The 16,170-nt window shown below is 36.8% G+C and overlaps 1 protein-coding gene across 3 annotated transcripts in view; it reads right to left on the reverse strand.

Annotated features, from left to right (window-relative positions):
* Positions 1–16,170, reverse strand: part of SMC5 (structural maintenance of chromosomes 5) — a 93,103-nt gene that overhangs the window by 30,066 nt on the left and 46,867 nt on the right. For all 3 annotated transcript variants that reach the window (XM_049092103.1, XM_025423326.3, XM_049092105.1), the window contains exons 9-15: positions 12,448–12,703; positions 10,547–10,701; positions 6,698–6,811; positions 4,234–4,328; positions 3,494–3,626; positions 1,260–1,433; positions 994–1,163 (exon numbers count right to left, since the gene is read on the reverse strand). In XM_049092103.1, coding sequence (XP_048948060.1) covers positions 994–1,163; positions 1,260–1,433; positions 3,494–3,626; positions 4,234–4,328; positions 6,698–6,811; positions 10,547–10,701; positions 12,448–12,703 — 1,097 coding nt within the window. The remainder of the gene's footprint in view (positions 1–993; positions 1,164–1,259; positions 1,434–3,493; positions 3,627–4,233; positions 4,329–6,697; positions 6,812–10,546; positions 10,702–12,447; positions 12,704–16,170) is intronic.

Consider the following 16,170-nt stretch of genomic DNA (forward strand, 5'->3'; position numbering starts at 1 on the left):
TTAGCAAGGACAACAGAGTACAAAGATGGCAACTCCTGGACCATGTTCCCTGAGAACAATTGCAGAGCCTCTAGATATGTGGTGATCCTGAAGCCTCTGAGGATGAAGTTTTGGACCAGTAAATAGATCTTTTTCACAGGAAAATGTTTGAGACTGCTGTCTATACAGTATCCTGGGGAGAGCAGTCTGCTAAGAACTCTGTTTCTCAGAGAGTTTAAGACCCTTGGGTGCCTAGCTCTGTCGAGGATTTGGGGGTGCCATACACCCACTAGTGCTGGCAGGTTAGAGTGAGAGTGCAAAAGTGGTCCCCACCAATGGCCCCTGTCCCAGGAGGGATTCCCATTAGGCTCCTGGCCCTTGGGCAATGCTTTAGGATTAGCAAGAGTATCTCCTCCACATAGGGTCTAAGCACTTTTCTACATTGTTGCAGCTAATCAGGGGACAGAAAACTCACAACAACTTAAGATTCCCCAACCTTTACCCTACAGACCACAATTTTGTTTTGAATACCAGGACTACAATTTGAGGGAAATTATCACAAAAACATGTTTGTGGGAACTGCATTGTCATGGCAGGGTCCAGGCACACCTAAGAGATACTGCAGATTTGGTTCCAGACCACTACAATTAAGTGAGTCCAAAGAATTTTGTGGTTTCCCAGTGTGTCTAAAAGTCGTGTTGACACCATACCGTAGCCCATTAAGTATGCCACAGCATTATGTCTGAAAAATACTTCACTGTTAAAAAATGCTAACCATTATCTGAGCTTTCAGAGTCCTAATCACAGATCACCACACACACATCGTGAGAATCACTAAAACATGACACAGAGGCAAAGTGAGCAAATGCTATTAGAAAAATGGTGCCAACAGACTTGACAGAAGGCTGCACAAACTGTTAATCTGTCTAAAATAAAAAACATCTTTGTCACTAATAACATCCTCGTAGAGCTGTACCTCCCCACACACCCTTGCCCAAATAGGCTGAATGATACCTTCCTAGTTTGGAACTAATTTTTTGTTCCAGTTGTCTCTTCTTGGTTTTCCTTTCAAGAAGCTCCTTCTTCTTTTGTCTAAGTTCATTGTCTTTGTGTTCTAGATGTTTGTTTCGCTCACATAGGGCAATCAACCCTGCTTCCACTGCTTGCAATTTTCTATTAATTTCCTATGAAATGTTAAAGATTGTTATTTTAAAAATAGTTCTAGGTAAAGTATTATAAATCCAGTTATTTTTTTTTTTTTAATACTCAAAGTAACTGACCTTCAGCTGTTCTTCCAAGTGTCGTCTTTGCTCTAGATCCACAGTGACTGTGAGAAACTGGGCTACTTTTAGCGATGTGTTACTAGAAATAACTTTGTTCGAATAGAAGGAAGTTTTCACCACATACTTTTCTTCTGCTGTATACATTTGTTTTAACCGGGTTTCTTGTATTACCTGTCATATAAGCCAAACAAGGTCAAACTGTTAGGGTACATCTAATAGTTATTAAAACATTTTTAAAAGGATTAAAACACTGGAAAATGCAGATCAAGTGAATTTGAAAAGATCAAAACAGATATACTTTTTTTTTTTTTTTTAACTTCACCAGTAACATCTCTAAAAAGGTGGGTGATAGATACATCTTAGGGTACTATTTTGGAAAATACTAAGGAAGAGAGAAGGAATAAAACCCAAACAGCTACAGCAAAGGTGGCAATACTTCTACTTGACTATATAATCTCTCTCAAGTAAGTGTACTTTTGGAGTTTTGGTGAGTTTACAGTAGAGATGCCAGGAACCAGCTGCCCAGAACACAGAACTGTGGTAGCTCAACTAAGTCATTTATTCTCACCTTCCCTCAGTTATAATTCCTGTATATTTGGAAGAATACCTAATGGACACACTTGAAAATTTTCAAATTTTTTTTTTTTTTTTTACATTTTTTGGAAAGCTTGTCTCTCAAGATCTTAATAAACTAAAGCACATCCTAAACACAGTAACATTACTCTATGTATTGCTGCATATTCATGAATAACAGGCTATCGTGATACAGTTTTTTTCCAATCTCTGAAGCTTCACTATCAATACTCTTGTGGCTCGTTTCTATCTGGAAGTTTATAGACTAAGTGAAGAGATAAGACACATTTAAGCACATTTAAGTTTAACAAGGTATAACCTGGTATCCACAAATTGCTGAATAATTTGAAATAAAGAGAAAGCTAAAAGGCTACTCAAGTTCTAATAAATTTAACAGAGATGGCAAGGGCAGGACACTCGCAGCAAAAAGGTCATCATGGCCTAAGGTGGCAAAACAACCAAAGAGGAGAGTCCTAGAAATTAATGAGAACAATTCCATAAATCTTCCTATATATAGATGGTCTTGTCCTCTTTTCTAAAGGATAGAAGAGTGGTATACCCACATGGAGAGCTCTAATATTCATTTCCTCAAATGTTCTCCATAATGTAATTTTTATTCAAAGACACACGCAACTTACTAACTTGGTGGTTTATTGTTTTTGTTGTTGTTGTTTGTTTGCAAAATGGGTTGGTAATAAGCCCTCATTTCTACCTTCTGTCCATAAAGTTTAATAAAGAGTCCCTAAGTTACAAAAGAATTGTCCCAGGAATACTGGTACACTAGGTGTAAAATTTTAAAACACATTTTCTAATGAAATCAATATAATCAATAGTAGTTGGGTCTCTAACTGGGTCCTTAGATGCTTACAAGCAAAAAACACAACCTGGTGTTATGGAGATACTTGTTTTGGATGAAGAGATTTCTTTCCTGCTTCTGCCTGTGATAGAAGCAACAAATGTAATCTGAAGTCTTGGAGATTTATATGAGAAGGTGAAAACTCCAAGCAGAATTAGCAAAATATAAGAACTACAAATATGTGTGCTATGCTAGCCAAGAAGGGAGATCCTATGAAGGGAGGTCATCCATATAGCAGATAATCTTAAATGGCAGCTTTAAGAAAGGAAGGGCTTACCGAAACAGTTCTGTACACCAGCCTACCACCCTAACGTATAATTTATCTGAAAAATAATCTAGAAGAATTTAAATGATTAAACTTTTTGGAATCCATTCTATAATTTTATGCATGCAACTTTCTATGCAATTGCCATATATTCAACAGTCCCTGCCAGCTCCCAAACCAGAAGGAGGGCAATATGGTAAAAGCCAAAAAAAAGTAATTAATATAATGTCTGAACATAGGTTTGTCAAGCAAAATAGAATGAGGTAAGAGTGCCAGGTGTCTTTTCAGGCTTCAACATTTTATTCATTAAATACAGATATAAAAGCATTTACTCTAGATAACTCCATATCATATGTGTCATAACATAATAGTCAACAGTCACTATTTTGTGTTATATTAAAAATGTAAAATACAAAGAATATCTGTGTGGTTAAAAACAACAGTGACCTACTTCTTTAAATTTCTCATAATTTTTTATTTTTATGCTAAGAAGTTTTAACAAAATGAGATTCTGGTAATGATTTCAGTATTTCTTACCCGTTCAATTCTTTCTCTGGTCCTTTCAGTTCCTACAGGAACTTCATGAATATGATAATGGCAGCAAAGGAAGCTCATGACAGGATCAGGTGCATCAAATAATTCTCGCAAGTAAGAGAAAAATCCATATGGTCTGAAACAGAAAGTACTTACTAGATTTTTCTTCTTAAAAGAAAATCATTTACAGAAATCTGATAGTTGAGACGTGGCAAACAATAAAATATAAATTAATGATGGTATGGCAAAAATTTATATTTTAAAATCAATATTAAGTGATTAATGTTGAGACTTCCTCCCTTGTCAGAAAAGTTTAATATATTTATGATTAAAACTATTAATCTTTTTTGTTTCTTCCATTGCTTTTATATTTAGAATGTTTACTTATACCCAGAATTAAGATATTTATTAACTGTTTTATAATTGCAAATTTTCCATTTAGTCCTTCTGGACATTACTTCTGCATTATGAAGTGATGACCGGTTTGACTTTCCCAATACCTAACCAACTATCTTAGTATCTTTTATGAAACAGTCCAGTATTATTCCACTGATCTGAAACATCACCAGTAAATATTCCATGGTTTGTCTGTTCCTAGTTTCATTCTTTTAAACTTAAGCAGAGATCCTAAAAGGGAATGATACAGCCTATAAGATACTTATGTAAGAGAGGTATTTAAGAGCTAAATGGTTACTCAATATTCAAAGTAACAGGTTAATTCTAAAAATATTTTTGAGACTTACTTTAGCTCATTCAGAGATCTTGAAGGTGCTTTGTCTGCGTATGAACTCTTGGGAGCAATGACAGCATTTACTCTCAATTTTTTATTGTCACGAATCTGAATATAAGGGAAAAAACATTTTACTTAGCATACACTATCAAAATGATTTTTAAAGTTACATTCCTACTGTATAAGATGATCAAAACTGTATATTTAATGGTACTTTCAAGAAAATGTTTTAGTGCGATAAGGACATTATAATTACATGTTTGTACAGAAAGAATTTCAGTGAAAATAGAGCACATTTAAGAGTTAAGGAAGCTCTTCCAAAAAACGAGAGGAAATGCAAGACATTTCCCACATCATTTTATGATTCCAGCATAATCTTGATACCAAAACCTGACAAAAAACACTATCCCTCATTAATACATATGCAGAAGTCCTTTACAAAATATTACTACACAGAATACAGCAATATGTAAACAGCACACATAACCAAGTAGAGTTTCTCAGAGAAATGCGAGATTGATATATTTCAGAAACCAATCTAGGGCACCTGGGTGGCTCAGTGGTTGAGCATCTGCCTTTGGCTCAAGTCGTGATTCCAGGGTCCTGCAATTAAGTCCCCTCCCCAACAGGGAGCCTGCCTCTCTCTCTCTCCCTCTCTCTCTCTCCCTTTCTCTCTCTCATGAATAAACAAATAATCTTTAAAAAAATCTAATTTATGTCCACAGAATAGAGTACAAAAGCCAAACGATCATTCCAGAAGATGCGGAAAAATATGATAAATTCTCAGCAAACTAGGAACAGAAGGCAACTTCATCTATGGTAACTGTATAGCAGACACAATACTTCTTACACGATAAGATGCTAATGGTATTCTATAGTAGATATTACAGGAGGCAGTTATATACAATAAATTTCACAATGTAAAATGAACAGTCAGACATGTGGGAAGTAGTTTTGGTCCTGAAGCTATGGAAAGTTACTTAGCACACACACAAAAAGGTCAAAATTTCAGGATCTCCTGTCACATTATCCATATAGGATTCAAATCTCTAGCACAGAAGCAGCATGAGTTTTTTACTTAAAAAAAAAGGTACCCAGTGTAGGCTAAGCAGACCATTTCCAACAGAAAACATCTAACTGCACCTGACTGAATGCCCTTCGCAACATGCCATTTATCAGACTTGTAATGCAAGTAACCTACTTCTTCAGACCAAAAACTCATTGGCTAAGCTTAAATAATCCTAAACTACACAAATGTCTAACTTTCTGGAGTCCATTCTGTAATTTTATACATGCAACTTTATGCAATTACCATATATTCAACATTTCCTGCCAACTCCCAAACCAGAAGGAGGGCAATATGGTAAAAGCCAAAAAAAGTAGGGATTCTTTCCAATCACTAGTGTACCACAGAAACAGAGGACCCCACTTGAGGTGATTCAGGGTCCTGTCCTCATTTACACTTGTTAGCAAAGATTTAAAGCAAAATCTAAACCTAATCTTTAGGGCTTTTAATTTTTTTTTAAATTTTTTATTTATGATAGTCACACACACAGAGAGAGAGAGAGAGGCAGAGACACAGGCAGAGGGAGAAGCAGGCTCCATGCACCGGGAGCCCGACGTGGGACTCGATCCCGGGTCTCAAGGATCGCGCCCTGGGCCAAAGGCAGGTGCTAAACCGCTGCGCCACCCAGGGATCCCCCTCTTTAGGGCTTTTAAAAGAAGGTGGCATATGCAAAAGGAAAGAAATCTTACTGATAGTAACAACAGCTAACAATATATATTTTATAGATAATCACATACAATAAAAATAATTGCAAACAAGCACTGTTCTGTATACTTTTTTTTACTTATTAACAGATTTAATCCTTACAACCACCTTTTGAAGTAGATAATATATCTACATTTTACAGATAAAGAAATTATGGCACAAAACATTTAGGAAACTTGCCCAATTTAGTAGCAAAGCCAGAATTCAAATCTTGGCAGCCTATCTATAGAGTCTATGCTCCAAACTACTAAGCCACATTGCCTTTTAGTGGCTTAGATTCTCTGTGGTGTTTTTGTAGCCAGATAGAGAATTCTCATTCTTTCTGAAGAGGTTTTATATAAAAGCAACAACATACTGATTCCCATGCTCCCTATCAGGAAATGTATTGGAATGAACTTGGCTTTTCTTTAAGACCAAAGGCCCATCATTATGTTTTTTCCCTCTTAAAACAGTATGAATTATTCTTACTAACTCCAAATAACTTCAAAACATGTTACAGATGTAATTATGAGCTGTTTCTTTTCTTGCAAAACAAATTCATTCCCCAATAATGACATATATAAAAAAGAAATTTGCAAAATTGAATGATTTTACACAAGAGTTACTGCTGGTATAATTAGTTGCTATTTTTTGCTTTAGTTTGAACTTAAAAACTTACGGACCAGAAAATAAGCACTAGGTGAGTCAAAGTATGTTGATTACTTGCCTCTTTGAGGAAAATCTCCATATCTTCTTGACTCTCAAATACAAAAGCTCTCAAGTCATTTGATGAAATATGATTTTCAATATACTTGGCATTTTTATTATCCTTCATATTGATCTAAAAAAAAGAAAATATAAGTTAATTCTCATGAAATTCAAACTGATTACTAGGACATAATTTTACTTTGATTTGTTTAGTCAAATTAAATTTAATACTTGAGGGGGAAAAAAATACTTGAGGGGGGAAAAAGATTTTGGTATGAAGACTCAACACTTTAAAACCTCTACTAAATTTAGCACCCAGAAACATCTAACAATACATAGTAAAACAAAAGCCAAGACTTGAATAAGTACCTAATGCATATTAATTTTGATTCTAGCTAAAAAAATAACTACAGTCCCTTCTAGTCAACTCATTGAAAATATCTGAAATAGGCTTAGACTGTAATCTAAGGACAAAAATATTAAAAGTTTGGGGATAGATGAGAAATGTTTATTAATCTTCAAGAGGAAGTCATACTATACCTGGCAATAACAATCAGTACAAAAACACAAACAAAACTTTAAGAAACTAATGAAAAGACACTTGGTATGAATTAATTTTAACAGTGCTTTCAAGAGAAATCCTAGGCTTGTACCACTAAAGCATAAGCTTTAGGATTTACCTTTTTAAGTATTAACAAACCAGGCACTTTCTGCATGTGAGGCTCAATGCTATGGGAAAAACACTAAGATAAGTGAAGACAGGTTGTTTTAAGACTCTTTGCAGATAAGTATGCTGAAAAGTAGAGAACAATAGAGTTCTATAACAGAGGTGTCTATAAAGTACTGTCTTATGGAATTTTGGCGGGGAGGGGGGAGATGGATTTACCTTCAGCACATGGAAATCAGCTTTCTTGAAAAAATAAAGATTTATGAAAGAGAAGGAAGGTATTTATGTACCATATATATAAAATACAACATATTAGTTTAGAGCTAAAACTCTGGGGTTGGACAGATGTTGCTTCAAATCACGTACCACTTAACTCTCTCAGTTTTAATTCTTTTCCAAAATGGGTACAGTAAAATAGTATCTCAGGAATAAATGTGGATTAAGAGAGCACAAAGAAATTTAGTACAGGGACGCCTGGGTGGCTCAGCGGTTGAGCATCTGCCTTTGGCTCAAGGCATGATCCCAGAGTCCTGGGATCCAGTCCCACATCAAGGCTCTCCGCGGGGAGCCTGCCTCTCCCTCTGCCTGTGTCTCTGCCTCTCTCTCTCTCTCTCTCTCTGTGTTGTCTCTCATGAATAAATAAGATCTTTAAAAAAAAATTAGTACAATGCTTATCACATAAATATCAGCAACTACTACTCTCTATTTAAAAAAAACCACCACCACAAAACATCAGCACAAAAACTGGGAACAGATACACAAGCAAACAAAACATAAAATACCTGGACATTAAACACTATAGAAATTTAGCTTCTCTCATTTCACAATTTCATTTTGGTACCAAATTTGGTACTTTCATTAGAAGCAGTGGTACAAATTAAAGAAAATGTTAAGTGAGTGTTAGCTACAACTTATAGAAAGAGTAACGTGACTGCAGGAAGTCACCTTTTTAAAATAGTTGTGGATAAGGCAGCCAAGACTGAGCTCTCATTATCACTCTCCTTTTTCAAAAAGACTTTTCTGGGGTCTCAATCTCATGTAAGTTGGTTACATGGTCATTCAACTCTTCGAAGAATTTCACCTGCTCATTTAGATAATGAATCTGAAAAAAGCCTCAAGAGTAGGAGGTCATTCCTGTCCCTGCCCACTTTGTGCACTTCCAGTAGTAACTGAGTTATTCCCCACCCCACCCCACCCCCCATAATATGCAAATTGCATTGCACTCAGTCTGGCTTCCTGACATCTTGAAGGAAGGAAGATTTCACCACTTTGCTGGTTCTGCAGCTTCATCAGCTACTTAACATGCTCTTCCTTGTGAGACTGGTAAAGAAAATATTTGGCAAAGTTCAAGGTCACTTCTTCACAACACAGCAAAGACAGAGAGAGGCGGACAGAGGAGATGTAGCACTCCAAAGTGATCGGGCAGTTGATGGCATGCATGGTTCAGTTTTTTAACACAAATCTTTCTATACACCCTATCCGATAACCTATTGTATAGTTCATTAATAGGTCATAAATATCCTCTTATATTAACTAAGACCTAGAGTGACATTTTTAATGGCTGCATAGTATTCCATCCAATGAATGTAGAATACTTTATATAACTAATCAATATATTTGGAAATTCTGTTCTTTGCACTCCACTATCATTGTGCTGTTATGAACACTGCTGTGAGGAGCAGAACCATAAACACATCTCTGTACACTTCTCTCATTGTATATTGGAATGGTTAGACATAACTCATGGAAATGGATTGCTAGTTGCCAAGTCATATGGCTAAAATTTTAAGTTTATAGATTGCTAACTTGCCTACATGGGTGACATTTCAACTAGCTATTGAAAGGTTAGTTAAGTATGTGTGCATCAGGGTAGGGAAGGGGGTGGGGGATGAGGAAACATAGTTGGAAGAAGGTAGGAAAGGTAAAGGGTTACCCCAGAAAGGATAAAAAAGCAAGAGTATATATCTTTTTATCTCAAAGATTCAAATGCAATTTGAATGTAAATATACACCAGTTAGTAATCCCTCTCGGTGACAAGCTACTATTAGGAGATCAAATGAAAAAAAGATGGCAAATTCACTTAAGCTGTGAATTAAAATTTTGAGGTTGACATTTTAATTAAAATCTGTTGACAATTACTTGCATTATAATTTATTATGTTAAGGATCAAAATATTTTCTTATATTTTCTTTCAGTCCTTACCAGATTAATCAAAACAATAATGTCTGCATCCAAAATAGATATTCCCTTCTTGATCTGGCAAAAATACTCTACTAATACATACCTGAGCAAGAAGAGAATACAGTATTATGCATATTAATTTTGCTAATATAATCTAAGATATAAAAAAGACAACTACATGAAATGATCTTAAATAAAGAATAATACAAACATGAATTACAGAAAATAGAAGTTTTCACGAATCCTGCAAGGCTCTATAGTACATTCTTTTCTAAAAAAAAAAAAAAAAAAAAAAAAAAAACACCAAGAACGATCCTTAAGTCATTTCTTGGTAAGTTTTAGGTTTATATTATACCGAAATATATCATTTCCAAGGAATGTGGTTTTTACTTTATTTTCTCTTTCCATGGCCAAAGTTATTACTTAAAATATTTTAGATGGAAATCACCCTAGCCATTCCATGGCCACATTTCATTAAATGATTTATTAAATACAGATTATTTATTAAATACAGCTGATTTATTAAATACAGCTATTCTTAATGACTCATATTATCAAAAAGAGCCATCTATCAAAGGTTTATAAGGTCAAGAGACTGCTGGTTGCATTCTCAGAATCCTTGGAATGCTCTATTATTTGTAGGTGATTTTCTCCTCTATCTTCTGTTAATTCCTCCAATCAACACAGTTATTTATAGCAGTTCTTAGCTTGTGGGCAGCATTTAATCTCTTGCCTGCTATAACCTAAGAATAACAACTGCCAGAAGGAACTAGCTAAGCAAACTCATTTTATACATGATTCTTGGTCGATAAGCTAACAGTTTCATAATCTTTCTAGACAAAGCTCAAAGATTTATTGGTCAAAAATCAGGTACGGATTCAGCAGCATACCAAGAGCCACAAGTTTGATCATGGAAAACCAGGGTTTTGATAACACTAAGAATTCTTAAAACAACAAAAAACCATGACAACTACAATAATAAAACTAACAGATGCTACCAAGATGAACAAAATTTCTTACCGTGAGCATTATAGGCTCACATACTCTTTGCTTAAATTTGTCCCGGTTATTTCTCAGCCACAAAACAGCATCATATGTATCACGGTATCTTTGTCTCAACTTATCTTCCTTCTGATTCATAAGATTGTCAAACCGTACAATATTATCACCTACACCTAAAAAAGGAAGACAAAATTATTATTTCTCTGAAAATTTTAATCAGTGACATAATTCACTGGTAATATAAAAGGGTGTCTTAGATCTGAAAGTTAGCAACACCCTCAGCAACTACCCCCCACAGTGAGAAAGCAACACCCTGGACAAAAAAAATGGTTACCAAATTTCCAAACATTTGAGAGAAAATATGATCTTTAAGTTACAAAAGTAAGCAAGCAGGTCACGTAAAAACCAGTAAGAAAACACTACATTTCCTAACATGAGGCAGCTGCAATAGGCCGTCAAAATTCTGAGCGAAAAATTATTTTCAACCTAGAGTCATATATACCACAAAACTATGAAACAAGGTATTTTGAGGGATGCAGAGACTCTGAAATTATTCCCCAAACAGCTCTCCTTAGGAGGTTACCCAAAGATGTATAAGGGAGTAATGTAAGAAAAACAAATTATGTATGAAAACATTAATATAACAAACCCCATGGAATTCGGGAATAGCTTTATCCAATGCAGAAAAGGATCTTGACAAATCCCAGATGACAGCCACATAAGTGGCTTTGAAAACAATCCATTTAGATGGAAGGAGGGGGAGGGGCAAGGCTCTAAAACTCAAGAGAACGAATGCCTAATCATTTTTTTCTTTTTAAGGAAATGCTAAAGCAAATTTTTTTTTTTTTTTTTAAGGTAAATTAGGGCAGCCTCGGTGGCTCAGCGGTTTAGCGCTGCCTTCAACCCAGGGTGTGATCCTGGAGACTCGGGATCGAGTCCCATGTCAGGCTCCCTTCGTGGAGTCTGCTTCTCCCTCTACCTGTGTCTCTGCCTCTGTCTTTCTCTGTGTCTCTCATGAATACATAATTAAAATCTTTTAAAAAAAATTTTTAAAGTAAATTAAAACATTTGAAGAAAGCTATCAATGAAAGGAAATCAGATCATAATGCACTACCTGGCTCTGCTGTGAACAAGTTACATACACTGCTGTAATAATATTTCTAGCTTTTAGAATTAACCCATAAACAGATCATATAAAATTTGAAATGGTTCTCAAAAAAATGTTTTCAGCCTTGAAAATATAAAAATGAGTACAAATTAGAGGTCTCAGAACGTCTGAAGTATTTTTAGCTTACAAAGTGTGCATTCTAGCAATACCGACAACTGTTTTGATGGTCCATAGGAAAGAAAAGCAAAGATGAAATTGGACAGGTTTCAAGAGGCAAAAGCTAATGGAAGAGATTTTTTGTTTTTAAAGATTTTACTTATTTATTCAGGAGAGATGGGGGCAGGGGGAAGGGGCTGGGTAGAGACAGAGAGAGAGAAGCAAGCTCCGCGCAAGGAGCCCAATGTTGGACTCAATCCTAAGACTCCAGGACCATGCCCTGGGCCAAAGGCAGGCGCTCAACTGCTGAACCACCCAGGCGTCCCATGATAGAAGATTCTGAAGACAAATGAAGAGCTTAAATTTGATCTGATAAATAACAGTGAGTGACTTTGTGAAGAAAATAAAGGAAAGCATTTTTAGAGAATTAAATCAACTATCATAATCTAACACAGCAATTGTTAGCCAGTGCCAAAGCATGGTATATACTACCTATAGGTGATTAAAGGTGTTAACTTGGAAAACCAAGCTGAGCTTCCTCAACAAAGGGATTTGAGATGCTAAAGACATGGTACCACGGGAAGAAGAAAGCCCATCAACAGAAATAGATCTCCATTTTATAAACACCTCTTCACTCTAAGTTTCATAAACTTACTCTTTCTCTCCTTCTCTAGGCTTTCCTTCTCTCCTCGCTTATCAATCACCTCGCCTTCACATAATGCCTTTTCATCTTGAACTCGTCTCAAATCATTTGTAATGGCATCGATCTGGGGCTGAAGATTCTCACAGTTTTCTGTAGTCTTCAGTTCATTCTGCAAATCTTCTATCATCTTCCGAGTGTTACTTATCCTCCTTTGCCGGTCGTGTTCTTCATTCTGTTTTACCGTTAATGCCTGCTGAAGTTCCTCAATCTGATAAAACAAAGATAGAATGGTACGGGAGATTGTTTTTTCTCTTGCTTTGTAAGGTTTTTATAGTACGTACAGTATCTAAAATACAAACAACCTAAGAACATGGGTGTTTCCCCTCACTAAAAGGTATTCTGCTGTGATTATAGTGTTACTCCTATCAGAACACTTGTTACCTTTGTTTTATTTGTTCATAATATATCCTAAGTACCGAACACAGTGCTTAGCATATAATTAGCACTTATAAAATATTTGCTCGACAAACAAAATATGTATAAAGCCAATTCGCAGATTTCTAAATACTGACAGTAAATAAATTCATACTATACACCAGAAGACCACAATTAAAATAGCATTTACATGGTATAGATGACAAAGATTACATACATCACTCCTGAGAGAAAGGGTGAGAAAGTGAAAGAACATGAGCAGAGGGGAAGATAGAGAGAAGCAGGTTCCCCGCTGAGCAGAAAGCCTGATATGGGGCTCAATCCCAGAACCCTGAAATCATGAGCTGAGCTGAAGGCAGACACTTAACTGACTGAGTCATCCAGGCGCCCATCAAAACTATTTTAACAAAATTATTCACTAATACTTGAAATTAATATTTTAAGATTTTAATCCTCTATGTATGTTTAGATATGTTGACATTTTCAAAGTAAATTATTTTTAAAAAACCAAGATTATAGAGGTCAGTGGATTTTTATCAAGATCATACAAGGTCTACCTAAGAATTAAGACTTAAAGACACACATGCATACACATGCAAAAATACACATGTATACAACCCTATTTTTACAAAAATAGAATTCTGTAATGGTCCTATCTACTCCCTTTCTCCCTCCCCATTATAAAAAAGTAGGAACAAATTCATCACAGAAAACATGAAAAATACAAACTTTTAATAAAAATCTATACTGCCCTTAAACATTTATATTTTCATACCTACTTATATCTTTCCATATAGAATGTACATGTTTTACTAAATGGCATCACTAAATATGTATTAAGAGCAGTTTCTCATTTCTCCCATGTTGCAGGCAAAACAAAATTTTGTTATCTATGTAATGTCAAGTAGATATAACACACTTTGTCCAATCATTCCTTACTGTTGGACATTTGGGTTGGTATCAATTTTTCCTTTCTAAAAATTTAACTTTGACTGTGTCAAGAAAATGAACTGAAATATCCAAAATCCCCTCTCCTATACCAAACATACAAATGACAGAAATATTTTTAAAATTAAGGTATGTATCTGTGGCTGAAAATTAACAATGTTCAATGGACCTAAAAGAAGGAAGGAGATAAGATGCCACAGCATCCAACCAGGAAACCCTGAAGTCCAAGGCAATGAGAATAAAAAGGTGTAGAATTAAGAATCACCAAACACATGAGGAAGTCTAGCTTCATGAAAAAAGGACAAGAAATTCAGGAAACAAAACCTGTGCACTCCCAGCAAAACAGAGACCAAGCTACCAAATCTCACTGGGCTACTGACAACTGGGAAGCAGCCCAATGGTCCCTGTCCTTATAGGTTAAGTTTTTCTGAATTCTAATTCATGTGCAGCTCTCATCCAAGAAACTTCCATGACTAATCCCATTTTACTCAGGTTTTAGCTCAAACACTGTAGGTCCAAACTCTTAGATAACCCATCATTTCAATTTCCATGAGTGTTCTCTCTCGTTCTGACACTTAGCTGTTACTGAAAGACACTTCTCCCTAAAGTCCTCTCACGGTGACTTCCTGCCACAATCCTTCAAATAGCTTCAGAACCAAGAGGTGGGGAGGAAGTTAAACTCATTAATCCCTACTTTACTATTTCCTCTATTAACTGAGCCCCCACTTAATTTTCCTTGAAGACCATGGTATAAGGCTTTACCTCTGTTGCTGTGCTAACTACGTCCCTCAAAATCCTTCCTCACTCTATTCATTGATGATTTTAGCCTGCCACTCATTGTTTTACTCTCCATCATGATGCCCATGATTCTGGGGCTTCAACATATGTCCAGAAAAATCAATATAATAACTCTTTGGCCTCTGAGCTCCTGGACTACTTCAACCATCTTTTCCTAAACCCCTCCTCAGCTACCTTCTCCTACTATTTATACTTCAGATCACATAAAACACCAAAAATCATATACCTGAAAACCATTTCTATAATCCTATTCTTTCAGTCTCCTTTACTTCCATCTTACTTACTGTGGTATTCAAATTTTTCTTGGACTCCAGAGGGTCCTGCAATCCAGTGATTCCACTATCTTTTCACAATCCATCATCCCTCTTCATTTCTTTTTTTTCTTTTTAACCTGCTGAAATTCTATACCCCAGCACAAGACTCTGGACCCTCCTCCATTCCTATGTCACATCAGCCAGGAAAGAAAGCAGTCTTTATTGAATCTAACTATATACCTCCTATGTATCTGTATCCAAGCAGCTGAACTAATTGAAGAAACTCTACAAAAACACTTCTTAACTTTGAATTTATGGCCACAAAAACTTAAATAGGAACTCAAAAACTACCAGACAAACCTCTTATATTCTCTACCAAATGTGTGCTCATTCTAAAATGAGTTCACATCTTGGCCTCCTCCTTTCCTCAATCCTTTATTACTACAGGCCCTCTACTCACTCAGCTAATCACTTTGCCTCACACTTCATTAATAGCATAAAATCAGTACTATGATCAAAGGACTTACTATTCCTGCTTTAAAATCCATCACCCTGTCTCCATCTGTACTCACTCCATTTTATCTTGTATAATGTAAGGAGAGTCCTTTTAGTGACCTAAATCTAACCAAGGCTACTCCAAGCAGTGTTTCTCTAATCACTAACAGTGAGGGCCATTTTTTAAAAATTCCGAACCGGGGGGAGGGGCAAGATGGCGGAAGAGTAGGGTCCCCAAATCACCTGTCCCCACCAAATTACCTAGAAAACTTTCAAATTATCCTGAAAATCTATGAATTCAGCCTGAGAATTAAAGAGAGACCAGTGGAATGCAACAGTGAGAAGAGTTCACGCTTCTATCAAGGTAGGAAAACGGGGAGAAAAGAAATAAAGAAACAAAAGGCCTCCAAGGGGGAGGGGCCCCGGGAGGAGCCGGGCTGAGGTCGGGGCGAGTGTCCCCAGGACAGGAGAGCCCCGGCCCGGAGAAGCAGGAGCTGCACCGACCTTCCCGGGCGGAAAGGGGCTCGTGGGGAGTTGGAGCAGGACCCAGGAGGGCGGGGATGCCCTCGGGTTCCCTGGGACAGTAACAGAGCACCTGTGCCCCAGGAGAGTCCTCCGCACGGCGGGCCCGGAGCAGCTCAGAGGGGCTCATGGGGCGGCTCCGCGGTGGGGGCTACGGGGTGGGAGCAGCTCAGAGGGGCTCGGGCGGAGGAAGAGGCTCCGGCGGAGGAAGAGGCTCCGTGCGGAGAGGGCTGCGCAGTTCCAGGAGCAGCTCGGGGGGGGGGGGGGGGGGGCGCGGGGCTCT

This window comes from Canis lupus, chromosome 1 (assembly GCF_003254725.2).
Source record: "Canis lupus dingo isolate Sandy chromosome 1, ASM325472v2, whole genome shotgun sequence".
Classification (NCBI taxonomy): Eukaryota; Metazoa; Chordata; class Mammalia; order Carnivora; family Canidae; genus Canis; species Canis lupus.